At 43.2% G+C, this 21,009-nt stretch overlaps 1 protein-coding gene across 1 annotated transcript in view; it reads left to right on the plus strand.

Annotated features, from left to right (window-relative positions):
* The first annotated feature begins 14,619 nt into the window (after nucleotides 1-14,619).
* LOC147440067 (transcription termination factor) overlaps nucleotides 14,620-21,009 on the plus strand; it is a 55,942-nt gene continuing 49,552 nt past the window's right edge. Inside the window, exon 1 of the mRNA XM_086485745.1 lies at nucleotides 14,620-14,908. Coding sequence (XP_086341871.1) covers nucleotides 14,795-14,908 — 114 coding nt within the window. The 5' untranslated portion in view covers nucleotides 14,620-14,794. The remainder of the gene's footprint in view (nucleotides 14,909-21,009) is intronic.

Genomic DNA, 21,009 nt, shown 5'->3' on the forward strand with positions numbered 1-21,009 from the left:
CAATTTCTGCAATTTTCTGCATTTCTGCGTTTTTTCAATTTTCTGCATTTCTGCATTTTCAATTTCTGCGTTTTCAATTTCTGTATTTTCTGCATCAAAAAAAAAAAAGTTTTTGTTGGAAAAAAAAAATTTAATTTTTTTTTTTATATAAAAAGTTTAAAAAAAATCGAAAAATAAAAACGCGAGCGAGCGGGCGGCTAAATTTTTCGAAAATAAAAAACGTAACTCTTAAAACGGACGGGTTGGTTTGTATAAAAGATAGATCGGGATCATTTTCCCAGGCCCAGGCCTCAGTCCTCAGTCTAATGATAAATACTAGACTCACTCTTATATATATACCCTACTCCCTCAAGAGAGAATGAGAGCATGTGGGACAAGTCCTCCACTCTCCTCCTTTCTCTTCCCACTTGCACCCTTAGACTTTCTAGTTTGGGCCTAGTTCCCTACTGGAAATTGACAGTTTTAGGGATTCCGAGGGCATAGAGTGACCAAACGGAGGGCTGTAAAGCACGGCACGACCCTCTGACCGATACGCTCGTTTCGAGCTATCACACGGTCCATTCCACGACACGCTCTAAAAAATCTAGCAAAAAAACAAACAAAAAACACGCTAAAAACTAGTCACAAGGCCTCCTAGAGCAGCTTTTTGACACCTTAGGGTATCAAAAGCACATGCACTTACGCTCTGGGCGGGTGCTAGAACACGAGCATATTGAGGGTGCCTCTGTTCATACGGACACCCATTACCCATCCACGATAAGCTCTAGACCCTCAGCGGGGACACAAGGTAGCACCACCCAAGACCCTAAAATAGCCGCTAGTGATTCCTCCTCCGACTCAGAAATCATGGAAGCATACCCTACCCAAAACACTGAGAGAGAAGGCCATGCACCTCCCGAAGCTCCACAGCCTAGTACTAGTATGTTTAGCCGTTTCATGGAAACATTAGGTAGAGCTACTCGCTCGGAACCTGATGCAAATGAAGCACACGAAGGGGGTGGGGAAGTGGACTCTCCTTTCACATCGCACGTGGACCCCACACCCCCAAAGAGTGTCCATGTGGATATCCTACCAACTTCTTACCAAGAAGGCCCTGTTGAGCTGCCTCCTTCAGAAGTTCCCTCTAGAGTACCGTTGGTGACAAGTAAAACCACGGGGAGCAACATTGCTTCTACCTCACAAGAAACCGTTAACACGTCGACTCTAGAAGGATTGTTCATTAATGATCATTGGACATACGACCTCCACACTGAGGTGTTGACGGATCTACACTCTGGCCACGCCTACCATGTAGGATGGATAGAGATTGTACAATCCACCTCTAGTGCCACGAGCATCGAAGATCAACAGAAAATGATCTGTAATGTTATCCATGGCATTATTCAATTAGAAAGGCAAAACCGAGGGGTAAATATACTCTCAACTGGCCCCATGAGATTTTTGGATACGAGCAAGGCTCAACAGCCTACTCTATCACAAATGGAGACTCCTCTAATGAGCCCCATGGACCCATCTTACGTCATTTCACCTAGGGTCTCTATGCAATCTGAGCCTCCGAGCGAAAACTTTAGCTTCCCTAACTTGGCTCAACCCTCTATTAAGGAAAACCCAGTGCTCACTCCAGGGATAAGCCTGACAGAAAATGTACCGATGACATCTACGGTTAGCGCAGTGCCACTACCTAGTGTCGTAGTACCTAATATGGGGCCTCGACCATATGTGCCTCTAGCCCCTTATGCACACATGGCCCCCACACCTCCAATTGTACCACTTGCTTATGCTCCTCGAGTGCCGCTCCCTAGCCCTTATCCGAGTGGACCTATGCCCGGTTATGTTCCATATCCTGCATCATCTACACATATGCCAAGACCAGTACCCGTTCCTCTCCCACATATGATTCCAAGAGTACCTCCATCGGCCCTACCTCCTCACATAGGTGACTTGGCAGCGTTTGCTCAAACCATAGGTCGATCTATCGCGGAAAATATGCGTCATGCATCTGATAGAGAGCCTAGAAGTAAGGCAGTACAAATTGCCAAACTCACGCAAAAATTCAATGGGGACGAAGATGCTAGGAAACACATTGAAGTGTTTGAACAAGTATGTGATTCCTTAGGGGAATGCAACGAACTACATAAGTGCAATGCCTTAAGCTTGACATTAAGTGGGAAGGCTGGAGATTGGTATAGGACCCTAAGGGTGGACGAGAAAACAATCTACCCTACCCTTCGAAGGTTGTTTCTAAAGGAGTACATACGAGAAGGTGTGCTTTGGGGTGTAGCATCTCAGCTACAGAAGGCCGAACGTAAGGAAGGAGAGTCAGTAAGGGACTTCATTAGTCGTCTAAAGCACTTAAACTCTCGCTGCCCTGTAAATGAGCGCTTCAACAATAACCAACTGCTTGATCGATTCATTCGAGGGTTGAGGAATGAAGGAATCTATAATGGACTAGTGATTAGAGGTATCACAACCTGGGAAGATGTCACTGCCAATGCAATCCAATTAGAGGACAACTTGATGATAGCAGGCATGAGGGTGTCTACTGACACGAGATCCACTAGCTCACAAGCCATTGAGTATGAACCCATGACTGCAAAGCCCATTGCCAATGAGCCAAAGGTATTTGAGACATTCTTGACAGACCTCACCAAGGCAATCCAAGAGTCTCTTAAGGATAATCGACCCCCTCAAAATAGTCACATGTATCCAAGAAGGGAGCAACAATGGTGTTCCATTTGCTTAGGTCCACATAGCACTAGTGAGTGCCCTACGTTTAGAGTAAAATTTAATGGAACTTGCAACGCATGTGGTAGGTATGGTCACCAAGCTAAGGATTGTTTAATGATCAAACGTATGATGGCAAATAGACCACCTGTAGCCTGGACGGATGCGCCTAGAGCTCCTGTATTGATGCCTACTCCACCTGTTGAGCAACTACCGCAACACATGGTCCCTAGATCTCAAAATGTTGTACAAGCTACACCGCTACCACCTCCTGTGCTAGGACCGCATCCCCCGCATCCAAGAGTCGCCCCTATGAACCAAGTGGGTTGCGAGCCATCAAATGCTTATGCAGATGGCTGTGAGGAGGAAATAGACACTAGTATTGCCTACGGACTTGATACATTGGAAGAGTGTCCTATATACTACATGGAAGATTGTTGGGGGCAAGTCAAGCCGGTTTATCAAGCTGCTGCTCTCGCATCCAGAGGTCAAAATATCAACACCCAGGCTAGGAGGCCACCTCTTCAGTGCTACGAGTGTGGTGGACCACATCGAGTAGCGGAGTGCCCTATTAGGCTGCAAAAGAATGCTGCACAGATGCAAATGAGTCAAGGGAGCACGTCTGCAATGCCAATACTCACATGTAATCGTTGTGGCATAGATAACTTGATTGCCCAATGCCCCTATAACCCAAATGCGCCTAAAATCACACCCCTAAATTTGGTCGAAATTGCTAGTGTGACATCGCCAATACCACCCGTCGCACCCGCTTATGCGATTACACGGTCCATGCTTCAAGGGCCAGGACATATCCTCGAAGAGAGAGATACCGCGTAAGTTATCCAAGCAAAGAAAAAGAAGACACGAAGGAAGAAGTCGCAGAATACGGAAAATTCAAAGCCAAGTTCCAAAACAAACATAGGAATAGGAGATGACCCCGTGTATATGAATGACCTCGAGGATGATTCAGATTCAGTCGAGACAATGGAGACTAGAACCAATACCACAAAGGGAAAGACCGACAAAGAAAACCGTAACATGGAACCAAATGAAAACCGAATAAGAGAAAACCATAAAGAGCCTCTGAAAACACCACAAGTGTTTCCAAATCCAATCCAAGACCCCCAAGATAAACCGCAGGGGCAAAAAGGGAAGAATCGTAAAAAGAAGATTGGGACGTACCCAAACCCAGTAGACGAGATTGAGCAGGTGAAACATCTAAGAGGTTTAATGGAGGAGACTCAAAGGAAACTAGAACCAGAACCCATGCAGGTCAAAATTCATGACACAGTGTTTCCCACGCAAGTTCATCCACCCCACATGAACCATAGACCGTTAGCCATATCTAGTATCATCCAAGAAGGGAGTGAGGACAGGACATCAGAAAGTGAGCATACACCCTTCTTGTTGGAAAGGATGTTTAACGAAGGAATACCTGATCCCATTGAGGAATATGAGATTCCATCCTCACCAGTTCCTAGTCAAGGACCTACACCCTGCAAAACGCCAATGAATGTTGCCAAACTAGTGGACTTCATGTCTTCTGAGGTCCGAACCACGATCATAGCAAAGCTGTATGGAGATCCTGAGTTATTCCTTGCACTTCGAGCATTCCTTAACGGAGAGCTACGAACGGGATTACCGCAGTTTGCGCAACCAAATAGGCCTGACTCGATTATGATTGATGAGGAAAATCATGTGCAATCACTTGACTTAGATGGACACGAGTCTGTGATCGAGGTACCCATTAACGAATTAGGGCAGTATTTTGAAGGCGACGAGTCTAATGCGACCCTACCCATCACTACCAAGGGATTAACTATAAAGGGAATTCTTGATGGTGGTGCGGGAGTTAGCATCGTTACAAAAGATTGTTGGGAATCCATGGGAAAACCCCGCCTCAGTGTTACTAACATTGTGGTAAAGATGGCAAATGGTACCATAGCCAAACCTATGGGGATGCTCAAGGATCTTAAGATCAAAGTTCTAGGACACAAGGTACGACATACGTTCATTGTAATGGATTTCTCTAAACACCTTATGTCATATGAAATGATTTTAGGACGACCATTCATGAGGGAAGCACAAATGGTTCATGATTGGTCTAAAAATCATGTCTATTTGCAATTCCAAGACTCTGTCCTTAGAGTGGATTTGGTGACTGGTAAGGTACACCCCTTAGGGAGTAAAACCATTATTGATCATCGCTCTGACACCACAGTTCACTCGGCCCCACTACAATATTGTTACACTTGTAAGAAGGATACAGACATTGGCCAAGATTCTCCTTATATGGATGTGTTACCGGGTATGACGGAATCAGACAATGTGGATTGGGTCCACCTAGCATCAACCATAGACACTTGGGGAAACAGGGGGACGACCTGGGTAACACCTGAGGGGGATGAAATTCCTGTACCCTTAAATATGCTACAAGCAATGCATATCGCTTCCGACAAGACTCATCCTAATGTAACGAAGAAAACATACAAGTGGGTCCCTAAAGCTTCTTTAGTGACCATACCTAGTGCTAAAAAACAGAAGCCTTGTAAGAAACGTACCACTCGCTCCAAGAAAAGTAAGAAAATGTTGCGATGGATCCCTAAACGACTATTGGAAGCCCAAGGCTACTATCAAGGAAATGATCAAATCTGGGTGCCAAAACGTAGATTGTGCTCTTACCTAACACCTGACCCAAGTAAGCCCAATCCCGTAGCTCCAAAACGAATCAATGATCGTGGAAAGAAAAAAATCACAGAATGCTACACACCCGCTCCCGAGCTAGTTTGGGTACCAAAGAAAGAACGATGTGTTCCACCTAGCTCAGGAAGGGGGGAGTCCCATGAAGCCTCTAGCTCCTCATGTAATACATCCATAGAGGTAAAAGCTTCTACACAGCCTCCATCTATAGTAGTGGACCTCCATGAAGCTACAAAAGAATCCACACCTCCCAGTGTTCAAGAATCACCTAATGAACCACTTCTCGATCCTGGGAGAGTACCTTACCACCCTTGCAACTTGACGAGGCACCTAGGGTAATAGAAAACTACTGGCAAAAATCCTCACCTATTACCAACTGGAACAATTGGTTTCAAAGGGTGACAAGCTCATTTCAAACGGTATGATCTACCCAAGGAAGGGGGGAGTGTTTGCTGACAGTCCTCATTCATTTGTTTCCCTCTCAACCTTTTTCCCTGACCTCTTAATCTCCAATCTTAGGGAATGTACATATAAAGCTTTATACTCACAAAAAAAAAAAAGAGCAAGAGCAATTAGCAAACAAGTATGCACATTAAAAGTCAAAACATTGACTCAGACCTACACATGTCACATCTGGTACAGTGAAACAGAAACCTATGTCATGACTGTTTTAGAGTTGAGTGATTAGCAAAGTTCTCTTTTCCCACTGATGTGCCTCCTAGAGGTATTGTTTGTGTTTCATAGTGTGTACAGGAGCGTGTTGCTATTGATAGGATTTGGACCTTCATGGAACCTTCAAATCAAGCACGACCATCAACACAAACAGGTGTTTCTTGTCCATTAGCATTGCCGTTATCTTTTTGCATCTATGATTGTCTGCTTTGATTGTGATTGGTAGCATAATATTCAGCGCATTGGCTTAGTATCAAACATTTAATTCAATGTAATGTTTTGTCATAATCACTTGTCTAGGTTTAAAAATCAAGCAGTCCGACTAAGCTAGTTTGACCAAGCTAGGTATTAGAAATCTTCTCTTAATACCATGGGGAATGCCTTCCTAATAAGCAATGGTTACTTAGGTTCTTAATCCGATTTAGGCAGCATTGTATGAAATGTACTAGGGCTTTCTAGTGGGCTTGACCCTATTGACCTTTAGCTTAAGTATTATAAAGGGAGTTTACTAATGTGATGAGCCTGGGGAGGGTAACAGTGTTATATGACCCCCCAAAGTTACAAAATTTAAATGCTGAAAATGAACAAACAAAAAATCAAAGTGCCACACTGTAAAATCTTAAGCTGGAAGAGAAATCTGGGCTTGATTTGGTACTTCACTCACATGTATTGCCTATGGTACTAGAGCCCTAGAGGTTCCCAGCGTGGGCGCTTTTCCTTGAAAAGCAAAAAACCCAAGGCATACAAAATAAGCACACACATCATAATTGAATCAATGTGAAAAGACTTTGGGGGGTCAACGAAAAAGTAATCAGTCAGGCGATGATTTCATGAGAAATTCCTTTTATGGTAGCTTAACTACAAGGTTTTCTAGATATAGCCTCTAGTCAGCCCTCGAACATCAATACTTGGCTCTCGCGATTAAACAACTTAATTGACCACTGAAAATTAAGAAGCTTCCCCATGGTATTAATATTCGATCTCTAGTGCCTTTCGACCGTCAAATTAGCGACCCCGGACTTGTTTAATTTTCTACCTTTACATTTGTTTATGCATTTGATTACATTGCAATTTAATGTTCATTGCTACCAAATTGTTTGAAATTCTTTGACCAATCAATGTGTCTACCTAAAACTGCACATGCTTTTTAAGAGAATGCAATTACTGTGCCAATGTTGTTTGATTTTGCAGTGACTGAAGAAGGCTAAGGACATTCATCTCAAATGCTCTTCCACCTCGATGACCCAGCTTCAACTTAATAGCTTCCGAGGACGGAATCTACATCAGGAAGGGGGGCATGTTAACCCTCACGGCACACGGACACCCTATGATCTATAAACATTGTATTATTTAGAGTCAGGTACCGGGCTTGTCGGACCAATAGGGAAAGGTAGAGTGATCGCCGATGAGAGGCGCACTTTAACTTGGACATTCAAGGGTTTAGTTGGCTAAGCATGGGCGCCCAAGTGTGAATGGGGTGAGCTCCTATAAAAGCCAACTAAACCTAATTTTTACTCATTCTCTCATTTGTGCAATTGAAGAGTGCTCTTGCTCCATCTCCATCTCCATCTCCATCTTCTTCTTCTTCACCTCCTTGTGTGTGTGTGTGTGTGTGTGTGAGAGAGAGAGAGAGAGAGAGAGAGAGAGAGAGGAGAGTGTGTGTGCGATCGAGCATTACGAAGGCACGGCGGCGGCGAGGCGGTTGAGCGCGGCACGACTGCAGCTTCTTCTTCATCGCGGCGAGGAATCCGCCACGAAGGCGAGCGTAGAGCGGTGAGTGACACACCCTTTGTTTTCTTGAGCTTGCTAGTTTAGGCTTGTTGTGTGCTTGGAGCCGTTTGTGGCTCGCACACGGTGTATTGGCAAGTCCCTTGCTTCGACAGTGCGGCAAGGAGCGCACATACCCCTTTAAATTATGATAATTATTATGTGTATGGTTTCTATATAGCCCAATTTTTAATAGACCTTAAATAGATATTTACATATGGATCATTCTAATTAGAACGACACCACCCCTTCTGATCCAAGTGACTTAATACCAACAACAACTCAAAGTTACTTTGTGCCTACTCCTCAGCCATAAACCATCAAAATTTACATAGCAAGTTTATCATGCTCTTACTTAATGTGGCAAAATTAGTCAAACAATTCATCTAGACTAATCAAGTGTACACAATAACCCTCTTACCACCTCCATCTTTAAAACCGTCAGTCAAAACATAGTAGCCTTGTCCTTAGCATCAGATACGACCCTCAAAAAAACACCGTGCTATACCTCAAACAGTTGTCTGTTGCTTGGCTTAGGCAAAGAAACTCAGCTAAGCATATCAAGCGAAACAAATCCACTAGATTAGATTGAGTAAGAGGAACCAAACCCCAAAAATACCAAAACTGTACAAACAAGTGTAATGCATCCATGCCTTAAGTGAATAAACCCATAAAATCCAATCTATTCATTCACGACATCGTTATCAAAAACCTCCATCACGGTATGCAGTACGACCCAGACATAGTGCGCAATACATAAAAAATGTGACACCATGATTATGCTAGCAGCTCAACAAAAAGCACGTATCAAATGCAATAGAGGCCCATTAGACCCGGCCCCCCTTTTTTTTAATAGTGATATCAATATACCCAGCCAGTGCGCAGATAAGTCATTGGTATATCATGCCCTGTAATGGCATCATCGGCTAAAACGCAGCTAATAGCCCAAAATAGTGAGTCAATATGCAGAAATATAAGCCCAAAACCTAGGCCTCGGACATATTACCATGCTTACACGTGAAGTGCATGGGTACGACCTAATGCCATCTATCCCTACACATCAGAAAGATGGCCAAATCATAGTTTTTTCAAAGTAAATGCCAGCCAAAGCCTTGGTGCAGAGATACCTACAACCATGCAGTCATAAAACACAATGCATGTGAAAATACCCTTCTTGATTATGTAGAGCATAGTTCAAACCTCTAGTATAAACAAAATAAGGTGCAGTAAACCTTAGGTAGTTTAGTAAATCCAAATCGCATGAGTACTTACTAGGTACTTGTTAAACCATGGTGTATTAACACCAAATATATTAAATTATATAGTGCATCGTAATGAGAAAAACCGAGCCCAACACAATGTACACTTCATCATCCAAGTGAAAGCAAAATCAATGAGATGTTTTTGATAAGGTACCAACCTGCGACATGGCCCCTTGCTCCACTGAGAACTATAGCTATTCTCATTGTTGGCTCTATTGAAGATCTTTGTCCAGCTTTTGCCATGGTCTCATCTTGATCTAATTGTGTCTCTATGGAGGGTGACTTGAGACTCTGTCTTCCAATGTGACTTGCATCGGCTGATTCGACTAGCAACGAATGATTGATCTTTGGACTTCCTAGTGCTTCCTAACTTTTTGCAACCTCATTCGTATTATCTTCTATCTTTGGTGGCATTCTCTGCTCAATAGCTTTTGTGGTTGTTCTTTGCTCTGTTTGATATGCACTTGCTATTGCCTGATTTGCTTTAAGCTCTTCTGAAGATCTGATTGATGGAGATGAATCATCTTCAATAAGATCTGCTTTGATATCAGTTTCCATTATAATTGTACTTGAGGACTTTGTGCTGTCGTCCGCGGGTGACTAGTGTTGGTCTTCATTCTTTGTTGTCTTTGAAGACTGCATCCTGTTTGACTTCTGTATCTCTAACATCCTCTGAGCCATTGGCATCCCCATTATGATGTTGTCTGGCATATCCTTTGCTGTGATCACATGGAATTGAGCTATAATGATATGTGAACTTACTTCAATGGTGGTGGAGATGATTCCCCAGCATTCTGCTCGTTTGTTTCCATATATACTCACAAATTCAAGAGCATCTTCCAGCTGTGTGTGTGGTTGGCCACGTCTTTTCCAAGTGCAAAAGGACATGAGGTTCTTGTCTAATTGAAAATCTAGCTTTACTTCTCTTGACAGTTTTTCTTCGTTTTCACCAACAATGTTGCACTTGATCGTCTTAGGATTCGTGTCTGAATTGACTACTTTTGTTGTGGCAATGTCCTTTGGTTGAGCTTTATCTGCATTTTCTTTACTTTGATCACTTGCTTCAATCGATGTTGACTCCATTAGGTGTAATATTGCACCTTTTTGTAATTGTTGAGCATTGTCTACCTGCATCTGGGTAACCTTTGATCGTAGAAGATCCATTGTACTTTCTGGCAGAATCTATCTCTTTGGAGGAGATTCTGGTGGTGACCTTTCTTTAGCTTTCTTTGACTTTGACTTTTTTGTCACCTGTTCTGGCAACTTGAGGCTTTGCATCATCTTCAGATAGTCTTTGGCTTCAGTCGTACAATCCATAGGGGTTTGTACAAGGTCATGATCTCGTTGATATTCGTTACCATGTGCATCTTGATATGCATATGTGAGCTTGGTCACACGTAATCGTTTGAACACTATTGGATTTGTCGGCTTTTGACTCTGACTTGTGGAGATCAGCTGAAACTTTTGTCTCTGATGATCTTCATATAAGCATTTGTTTGCAGATTCTAAGGGAATCTAGGTCAATTGGAAACTTTTAACAACAATACGATCTTTCATTGGTTTCTGCTTTGAAGAGGTCTATTGGTTATAGGCTCTAGGGCTTCTAACTGGTGTAGCATTTCCTGGTACATAAGCTAAGCTTGATGGATTTACAACTCCCCCCTTCCTAGGGTGATCACTATAGCCTGCTTCATTGTAAGAGTTCAAAATTGTTTCGCTCTAGTTTAGTCTCACCTTTTGAGATTGTGAAGGCACACTTTGGGTAGCACTGTTGATGTTTGGCATCTGTGAACTTTTTGCATAGTTTCCTATGTATCTCCGTGAAACATGACAAATTATTCCCCAAGTCAAGCTGTAGATAGCATTATCTTTGTCCTGATATTGTCTATCCCATGGGTCTCCTATTATATGAGCTTCTGTGGTTTGAAGACCCAAGGCATCATAGATGCTAGACTCTCGTCTATATCTACGACTGTTTTGGTCAAAGTATGTGCTTGTTTGGTCACAACGTTGAAGCTTGATTTTCGATGGAGGAGAGTTTGGCTCTGAATAGATTTCTGGATTCACTCGATTAATATCCTTCAGCTCTAGAGAGGATGTGCTATAATAGATTCTTTCCTCCGAAATGAACCATCCTTTCTAATCTATCACTGGACGCACTTCTATGAGTTGGTATGTGGGCCGTTCAAACACTAGTTGATCCTTTTTGTACAGTTTTCCTTTTTGGTCTACATAGTGTGCATATGAATTATGTGTACCATACAATGCTAACAACATTCTGTTTGATGTGTCCCTTAGACTCGTGAATGATTGCACACTTGCGGCAGTGGATGCATAATCATTTGCAAACCTAACAGTCTTTTCAACATTTGGTGATATCTGGACACCTTGACCAAATTCATGAAGGAATTTGTTGTTCAAAGAATCAATTTTAAGCTTTTCAGGTGTTTGTGCATCTTTATGTTGATTTTGAACTTGCAGTATTTTTACTAGTGCTTCTAATGGTAATGCAGAATCATCCGATTGCATTAAAAGTGACGAGTTAGATGTACTTACATCGAGATTCGCATTTCCAATTTGCTCTATGCCTTGCTTGCCAGTTGATGTGTCCCTGTGTGTCTGGATTTCTTGGACAATCTTCAAAAAAATGTCCACCTTTTCATCCACAATCTGAGCAATACGCCGTGATTAGTGAGTGGTATTTCATTTGGTTATGTCATGTCAGGCTCTAGCTGAGAGGTTTCTGCTTCTTTGCTTGTCAAGTTGTCGGCATTTTCTTTTAAAACACTAAGCATCAAGCTATAGATTGCTCTATCTTGACCTTGTATCGTCTTTGGCTTGGTTCTCCAATTAGATTTGCTTTTATTGGTTGATATGTTGGATCTTGTATTTCTGGCTCTCGACTATAGATCTGACCACTGTAATCCATGTACAATGAACCTGATTGCATATGCACCAACTGTATGTTTTGCTGGCTTGTGCAGGTTTTTGGATAGACACTTGGGTTGACTTTCTAAACTTCTATTTGCACCTCATCTCTGAGCTTGCAATACCTGGCTCCACTGAAGTCTGTGAACATCTGGGAGTTCTCTAAATTTGGCTTTACTCTTATCAATAGAATCTTGGCTCCTGTGCTGTTTTTGATGCTCATCAAGTATCTATGGCCTTTTCAATCTGCATATAAGACTTTATCTCCATTGTAGCCATATAACTATAATAGCTGCTCTGTTGTACTTGTACTTGTGTTGCCAATGCTACTAGCATGCTCTAATGTACTTGAACTCTCGGCTCGATTTGAGTCCATGTTGACTGGTTCTGTAAAAACTCTCCTAGCAAATTTTGGTACCGATTAGCAAAATTTCTACTCCTTCATTTTGATAAAACTGCTTTAGCCAAAGCACTTTTGGAGTTGACTGTTCTTAGACTCACAAGAGTTGATTAACTCTAGCTCGACAGTGTCAAAATTGGTCTAGGCCTTTGAAATGATGAAAATCTGGGCTCTGAATAGCCTAATCTGCAATCCACCATGATTTGTGCCCCTGTTCGTCCAACTGGAAGCTAATTCTCAATGCAATTACTTGCACTTGCCAATTTCTAGCATGCCAAACTTTTGAAATTTGCCTGTCGCTCAAACGGCTTTGAGTTTGTCGTTTTGCTTGCTTTTTCTAACGGTTCTCTGGTTCGCTTTGTGCGGTGTAATTTTCTCGGCTTTGCTTTTTTTGACTTGCTCGCTTTTGTGCTGTTTTGGCTTTTCTTCGGTTTGCTCGGTTTGCAGTGTGTGATTTTCTCGGCTTTGCTTTTTGCTTTTCTACCTCTTTCGACGACTTCCTTTTTATCTTTATTAAATTTTTGTGAAATTTTAAATTTTTTAAAAATTTCTAGCATTTTTATGATTTTTAATGATTTTTTTGGAAGAGTTTTGATTTTTAAAGAATTTTTAGTGAATTTTGTAATTTTTATGAATTTTTGGAAGGTTTTATGATTTTTTCAATCAATTTTTTATTTTTTAATGAATCTTTTGAGCTTTTATGAATATTCTATAATTTTAGGGATTTATTTGTGTAATTTTTGGTTCTTTGTAAGGTTTTTTTGAATTTTTAATAAATTTTTGATGAGTTTTTGATTTTTTGTAAATCTTAAAACCTTATTTTGGATTTTTTGATTGTTTTTGAATTTTGTTTTATTGTTATTATGATTTCTAAAAGATTTTTTTGGGCTTTTTGTAAATTTTAAATGTTTTTTTATAAAAAAACTAAAGTTAATAAAGCATTTGAAAAAATAAAAATAAAAAATAAAAAAAAACTAAAATATGCACGAAAATTAAAAGAATCAAACCTTAGCCTACCTGGCCAGGGCGTTGACAGCGAGTTGGCGGCGTGAAGGCAGGGAGCTCGTGGGCTGTCAACGTAAATGAAGGCGGGGTCTGGCGCGTACAACGGGGGGAGAGAGAGAGAGAGAGAGAGAGAGAGAGAGAGAGAGAGAGAGAGAGAGAGAGAGAGAGAGAGAGAGAGAGAGAGAGAGAGAGAGAGTGGGTACGTGGACAATGCTGATGTGGCAGGCGCCTCGGCGTGTAGTCTCGCGTGTAGGGGAGAGAGAGAGAGCGAGAGACTGCACGTGTAGGCGTCGGCGGGCAGTCAACAAGACAGCAGCGTGGCAGGAGCAAGCAAAAGAAGACGAGAGAAGGACGACGTGACAGCCGGGCAGCCCTTAGGAGAGGTACGCAACAGGGAGGGAGAGAGAGTGTGTGTGTGTGTAGTGTGTGAGTAGCGACAAAAGGGAGAGAGAGAGAGGGTCAGCGGGGAGAGAGAGGGAGTTAGAGAGAGAGTGAGGAGAGTAGTGAGAGAATGAAAATAATCGCGATTCAAGCGAATCAAGAGAGAGAAAGTGAGAGTTAGAGAGAGAGAGTGAGGGGGAGGAGAGAGATTGTAAATGATCGTCAGGAGGAGGAGAGAGAGGGAGGGTATGTATGGAGGGTGTTCACGCGGAGAGAGAAAAAAGAAAAAGAATATTTTAATGTCGAAGGAAATTATCCCAACAGACCGTAAAGATCTATCGAAAGTTTTATGCGCCGCAAGGCAATGTGGGAAAAGACAAGCGTCGAAACTTGAGATTTGTTTTTTTAATTTTTAAACGTCCAAAAATGCCAAGATTAAGTCAAAAATTAGTTGAAACACTAAAAAATCACCCGAAAGTTCAAACAATCGCCAAAAAAATTTCAAAAATTTCATGAAAAATTCTATAAATCTTAGAAAATCATTGGTAATCAAAATCGAACACTTTCGACACGTAAAATCACACCAAAAATAGTGAGATCAAGGGAGGTGAAAATGGTGAGGTGTGTGCATTGTAGGTCGCGCGATTGGACGGGTCGAATTTACAAGATTGCGCAGCCCGAATTTTTTACAAAAATGCATCCCAAATTTACTTTTTTGCCCCATATTCACTCCACAACCTGAATTTAAAACAATGCATCTCGAATTTTCTTTTTCGCCCCGAATTCACTACGCAAATGCATCCATGGCCCGGAATGACCCCCACAGTCGATCCTATGCCCGTGGCCAGAGAGTGCGGAGGCCATGCCCATGTGAATTATAGCTGAGGGGCAGAAGGTGGAGGTTTTGGCGTTCGCTTTCGCCGCCACTGCTGCTTGTCGGCTTTGCCGCATTGAGATGACGCTGTTTCCGTCTCTTAAACCTCCGACTCTAGAGCATCAAACCCAGTGGACCGCACCCTCCTGCGAAGAAGCCTTGCTGGCGCAAGAAGAAGCAGAGCTCGAAGAAAAGGTGTCTCTCTCTCTGTCTCTGGAGTTTTATTTCCCTTTTCATATGCCATTCATGGCATCCTTTAGCTGGAATGTAGTGACAATGAGGTATTCGATCTGTCAAAGTCTGGGTAGGGCAATTTACTAAGGTTGTATATATGCAACCCCTCTGTATTACACACATTCAATTATTCATTGCTAAGGTTGATTGGTTCACGAGAGACTCTCTCTCGTGCTCACTCTCTTTGGTCTCTATGCTTCTGCATCGTCGACTTTGACATGGTATTAGAGCCCTTGGTGGACTGTTGTGCTTAAGAGATTTGACGGAGAGCAAGTTCAAAAGCTCCCTTGTTGCCAACACCTTTGCCCCCCACCCATATACCTAGCATTTGCTAGCCGGTGTCGTTGTCAAGGTGTGGGTCTCTCTCTCTCTCTCTCTCTCTCTCTCTCTCTCTCTCTCTCTCTCTCTCTCTCTCTGGAGTTTTATTTCCCTTTTCATATGCCATTCATGGCATCCTTTAGCTGGAATGTAGTGACAATGAGGTATTCAATATGTCAAAGTTTGGGTAGGGCAATTTACTAAGGTTGGTATATATGCAATCCCTCTGTATTACACACACATTCAGTTATTCATTGCCAAGGTTGATTGGTTTAGGAGACTCTCTCTCTCTCTCGTGCTCACTCTCCTTGGTCTCTACACTTTCGCATCGTTGACTTTGACATGGTATCAGAGCCCTTGGTGGACCTTTGTGCTTAAGAGATTTGGCGGAGAAGCAAGTTCAGAAGCTCCCTTGTTGCCAACACCTTTGTCCTCCACCCATATACCTAGCATTTGCTAGGCGGTGCCGTTGTCCCTTGTCCCCCCCCCCCCCCCCCCCCCCCCCCCCCCACGCTGCTCCTGCATGCGTTCTAAAACGCTGCCTGGCAGCACCAGCAGCACCCTCCCTTGCCTTCCGCGTTTTGAAACTCCTATGACGACGGCTAGAGCATTGAGAGGCCCCCCCTTCCCGGCACAGGTGAATGCTTCGCCACTCCAGCGTTTTGAAATGTTGTCGATGATAGTAACGCCTCCTTTGCACCCCTTGTCGGCACCTACCCCTCCCCTTTTCTCTTGCTGCGTTTTAAAACGCCTGAGCCAACCTTGCTTTGGGTGTAAAGAGCCCAACCAGTGAAGGGCATTGGAAAACGTCCTCTTGGCTTTGGGAAGTAAAATAGCGGTTTGAAAAAAGGAAATTCAAGTAGTTTGGGACACGACCCAAACGGTGGTCTTTGTTTTTGGGAGTGGCTTTGAGCCAACCTTGCGGCCACGTTTTAAGAAGTTTCTTGGTGCGGCTTAAGAGACGAAGAGGCGGAGTTTGGAGCTTAAGAGAGGGCATAAAAACGTAGATTTTGCGGAGCCACTTTGGAGTAGCAAATGAGTGGACCGGCTTGGGAATCGGTACGGCTTGGAGTTTATTTTGCGGCTTGGTTAGTGCGGCTGTAACCGGCGTGTTCAATCCAAAAAGGACGGTAGACTTTACTTCAAACTTTGATTTAGCTTTCACCCATTATTAGCCGTCTATTATACCTGCGCTATAGTGACACAAGAGAGGGGAATGGGATACAGATGCTAGAATGCACGTGTATGAGAAGACCGACACGAGATTGGCCCCTAACTTAGGCGCCCCTTTCGGTATTTCTTTATTGTTTAAAAGAGGGAATAAACGCTGTGGTTCTTTCCAAGCTGCCCTGCACAACCTTGGCTGAATTTTGACTGTCCTGGCCTGATTTCGGCAGCATAACTGTACTAGAACCCTTCACGGTCAGTATTCCCACGCATTAAATGACTTTCCCGACGCATACGGGCACTTTGCAAAACCTGGCGAGAATCTGCAGCATGCTGAATTCTCTGTTTTCAGCCCTAAAAATGCGCCAGATCGCCTGTACAACGGTCCCCTTGTGTCCCCGAACCTCCTGGGGGTATTAGGGTCCGTTTAGGGCCAAAACCCTAAACTTGCAAGCAGGCTGTAATTTACTGTTTCGGGCTCCGTTTCGCGTGCCGGTCGCATCCTTAGCAAGTCCTCGAGCTCCCGCACTTGTAGGGCTACTTGCCCTTTGAAACGGACGAGATTTCTGGCGTGAAACCTTTGCGAATTCACCTGTACCTGCGGGGGGATTAGCCACTAGCTAATCCAGTACTTGTGCAAGAGGCTCTTACCTCGGCAATCGCACATGAACCCACACAACTGTACATTGGTCAAATGAAGAGCCCACTAGAGGGGCATAACATACTGCCAAAGGGGAGAGAGAGGGCAGTGCGTAGCGTGCAGGGCATCACTCTTGGCACCGCACTGTGCATAAGAGGGAAAGCAAGCACTCCATAGCTCTTAACCTGTGACAAAACTGAAAATGAGGCTCTCCCCCTCCTAAATTCAGCGCCAACTCTTGTTGCATGAGGCAAGTGCACCAGAAGGTGCCACTTGGCACATTTACAAGCATTTTTTCGTTTCGGGGTTGCTGCCTAAAAATCTCCCAACCGGCTGCCCAGTTGACTTCACGGCAGAGTAAGAAAATGTTCCCTTTGTCATTCCGGAGGTAATGACGTCAACACATTTTCAGGTCCCAAAATAGCAGTTCCCTAAATTTTAGGAGATGCTGCCATTGTATCTTTCTAGGTCATCCGACCCTCTTTGTACACTGCGGCCACATCCAGAACTGAGAACTGAAATGTAGCCTCTGTAGCAAAGGATTCCACTTTGGCTAGTCAATGACCCAACTTGGCTAACCATAGTCCTTGTCCAACCTTAGTGCTCTTTTGCCCTCAGGCCTGGACTCCCTTTGGACAGTTCCACACTAGCTATGCAATGCAGGGCAGTTAGATTTCCCGAGGGGTGTTTCCAAAAACTGAAAGTAAATAGATAATAAGAAAGAAATCAACAAAAAGGATAGATAGTAGTCACACGTTGGTGACATACCCCCCTCTTGAAATCTCAAACATCCTCGTTTGCATCTATGTTGTTCATGCTTACAGTCAACACTGATGTATTCAACACCTGTCGATACATGTACGACACATACATGCTCATTGTCAACCCTTGTGTATTCAACACCTCGTCGACTCATGTATTGCCTGCGTGTGAACCCTGTCCCAATGACATAGTGGTAGCTTCACACTGTGCCATTGCTTTGAGTCACTAACTTTCCAATGACAAAATGGTAGCTGCACATTTTGCCATTGTCTTATAGTACACGTTGGATCCCGTAACACTTTCAAGCATACCCAAACCGACAGTTTAAGAATGCAGTTACACATGTACTCTTTAATAGAAGCAATTACTGTATCCTTGACAAACTGACAAGAAATACTCACTTCTATAGCACTAACCAAAATTTTGGACATTCCATAAGAGCAATTGCCAAACTGACAATCTGTACAGCTCTAACATTCATGTAACAGGTATTTCATTTGAGCTCACTTTAAATACCATGTACATCATTTGTTTCAAAAGCCATTGTCACACTGACAATCCATGTAGCTCTGAAACTCAAGGGGTCAAGGTAGGTTGCAAACCGAAGGCTTCAAGGTAAAGTGATAACACAGTTGGTGACTCTGCAAGTTCACCTTCTTCCATCCACTTAGCATCCATTGGTGGATAGTTTCTGAACTTTACCAAGTAACGCCTAGCAACCTTGCCTTTCACTTTCCTTTCTTTGTGTGCCAAAATCTGTTCGGGGACCAAGATCTCGTCAAGTTCCTCGACTTCCGGCTGATCTTCAGCTGGCATATCTTCTGGCACATCACCCACATAGGGTCTGAGAAGACTCACATGAAACGCATTGTGAATCTTCCAACTGTCAGGCAATTTCAGCCTATGTGCAACATCACTGATTATGTCGCACATTTGAAAAGGCCCATAGTAACGCATGCTGAGCTTTGGAAACAGTCTTTCCTTGCCCTTCATCTTCTTTAACCTTGCCTTTTCAAAGCGTAAAAGCACCCAATCACCAAGTGAATATACCACTTCACGACGGTGACGATCAGTTGCTTTCTTTTGCTTTGCCTGAGTCTTTTCTAAGGCCACTTTGACCTTCTTGTACATTTCATCCATGTCCTGAACATACTTATGTGCTTCAAATATCTTGTCCTTTGTATGCAGTATGGGAGGAACTTTCTTGCCACCTTCAACTATCTCAAAAGGTGCCTTGCCAATTGATGAATGCACTGTATTATTGTATGCATACTCCACCAATGGCAAATACTGCTCCCACTTTCCTTTATGCTCTGACACATAGCACTTCAGCAGATCTAGGATAGTAGAATTGGCCTCTTCTGACTGCCCATCTGTTTGAGGATGAAATGACGAAGAGAATTTGAGCGTGGTGCCTATATTCTCAAACAAGCCTCTCCAGAACAAACTTGTCATGCGTGGATCACGGTCGCTAACAATCGACTGTGGCATTCCATGATACTTGAAAATATTGCTCATAAACAAGCGTGCCATCTGATCTGGCTTTATCTTCTTCCTGACAGGAATAAAATGAGCCTGCTTGCTGAATCTGCAAATAATGGTCCAAATACCATCGTTTCCTGTCTGCGTTCTCGGAAGATCAAAGATAAAATCCATAGCAATACTTTCCCATGGTTTATGTGGAATAGGTAGTGGTTGCAATAACCCTGGTGCCTTTTGCCTGTCAAACTTGACCTTCTGGCAAATTAGGCATTCTCACACAAAGGCATCCACATCTCTTCTCAATGTAGGCCAGTAGAAGAATGTCTCAACCGCTTTAACTGTAGCATCGATACCACGATGCCTTGCATACGGTGGGACATGACTCTCTTCCATAACTTTGCGTCGCAATGGCTTTGTGACACACAATCTGCCATGCATCATCATGAACCCGTCTTTAAGAAGATAGTGTTCATGACGTTGTCCATCCATTAGTTGCTCGAAGACCCTTGCAAAATCTTCATCATTTGCATACTGTTCTCTCATATCATCAAGTTCATGATGATAAGGAATTGACACAGCTGAAATTTGTGGCTTCCTTGACAAGGCATCAGCCACAACGTTCTTCTTGCCTTCCACATGCACAATCTGAAAATGGAACATGGACAAAATATTTGCCCATCGCATATGCTTCTCAGATAACTTTGTCTGTCTCAAGAAGTATCGCAAGGTCTGATGGTCCGTTTGGACAATGAAATCTGCACCTAGCAGGTAGTGTTTCCAACTTAAGAGCGCATGAATCACAGCCAGTAACTCTTTCTCATAGACCTGCATGGTCATCTCTGGCCCTTGCAAAATTCTGCTCTCATAGGCTACTACCCTGCCATCTTGCATTAGCACTGCACCAATGCTACTACCACAGGTGTCACACTGGACCACAAATGACTTCCTAAGATCTGGCAACACAATGACTGGATCTGAAGTCATCTTTTCCTTTAAGAGATTAAAAGCTGAAATCTCTTTCTGTGTCCATCTAAAGGTGACTGTCTTCTTTTGAAGAGCATGTAAAGGTGAAGCAATCTCAACGAAATTTCGGATAAACCTTCTGTAATAGGAGCATAGTCCCAAGAAACTTCAGACATCGTGCACCGTCTTTAAATCTGGCCATGACTTGATCGCTTCAACTTTTGCAGGATCCATTCTGACACCATCCTTTGAGACAATGTGTCCAAGAAAGTTAATCTCTTCCAGAAAAAACTCACTTTTCTTTGCATTGATGAGCAACCTATGACTGCGTAGCTCTTTGAACACAATGGCCAAGCGATGCCTATGCTCCTCTTCATTCTCTGAGTAGACTATCATATCATCAAAGAATGTACCAACAAACTGCTGGTGTGGACGGAAAATTCTGTCCATCATGTTGGGGTATAAAGCCCAATGTGGTCGCCCAGGTAAGTGGACGGGCCGCCAGGTATGTACACATATTCTTTTGTTAAAACCTAATAAGAACTCACTATGCTCTACACATTACAGTAGAGCGAGTTCACCATATCGTCGTGCTCTTCTTCTCGCACTCTCTCTCTCGCGTCGCACTTCCGCTCGTACTCCGTCAACTGGTATCAGAGCTCAGATCGAGGCTCGGGGCAGCACTGCAGGAGGCTAGAGTCACCAGCTCAGATTGGAGTGAAATTCGACA

The sequence above is a fragment of the Adiantum capillus-veneris genome, chromosome 16, assembly GCF_014529385.1.
Source record: "Adiantum capillus-veneris isolate H3 chromosome 16, ASM1452938v2, whole genome shotgun sequence".
In the NCBI taxonomy this organism is placed as follows: domain Eukaryota; kingdom Viridiplantae; phylum Streptophyta; class Polypodiopsida; order Polypodiales; family Pteridaceae; genus Adiantum; species Adiantum capillus-veneris.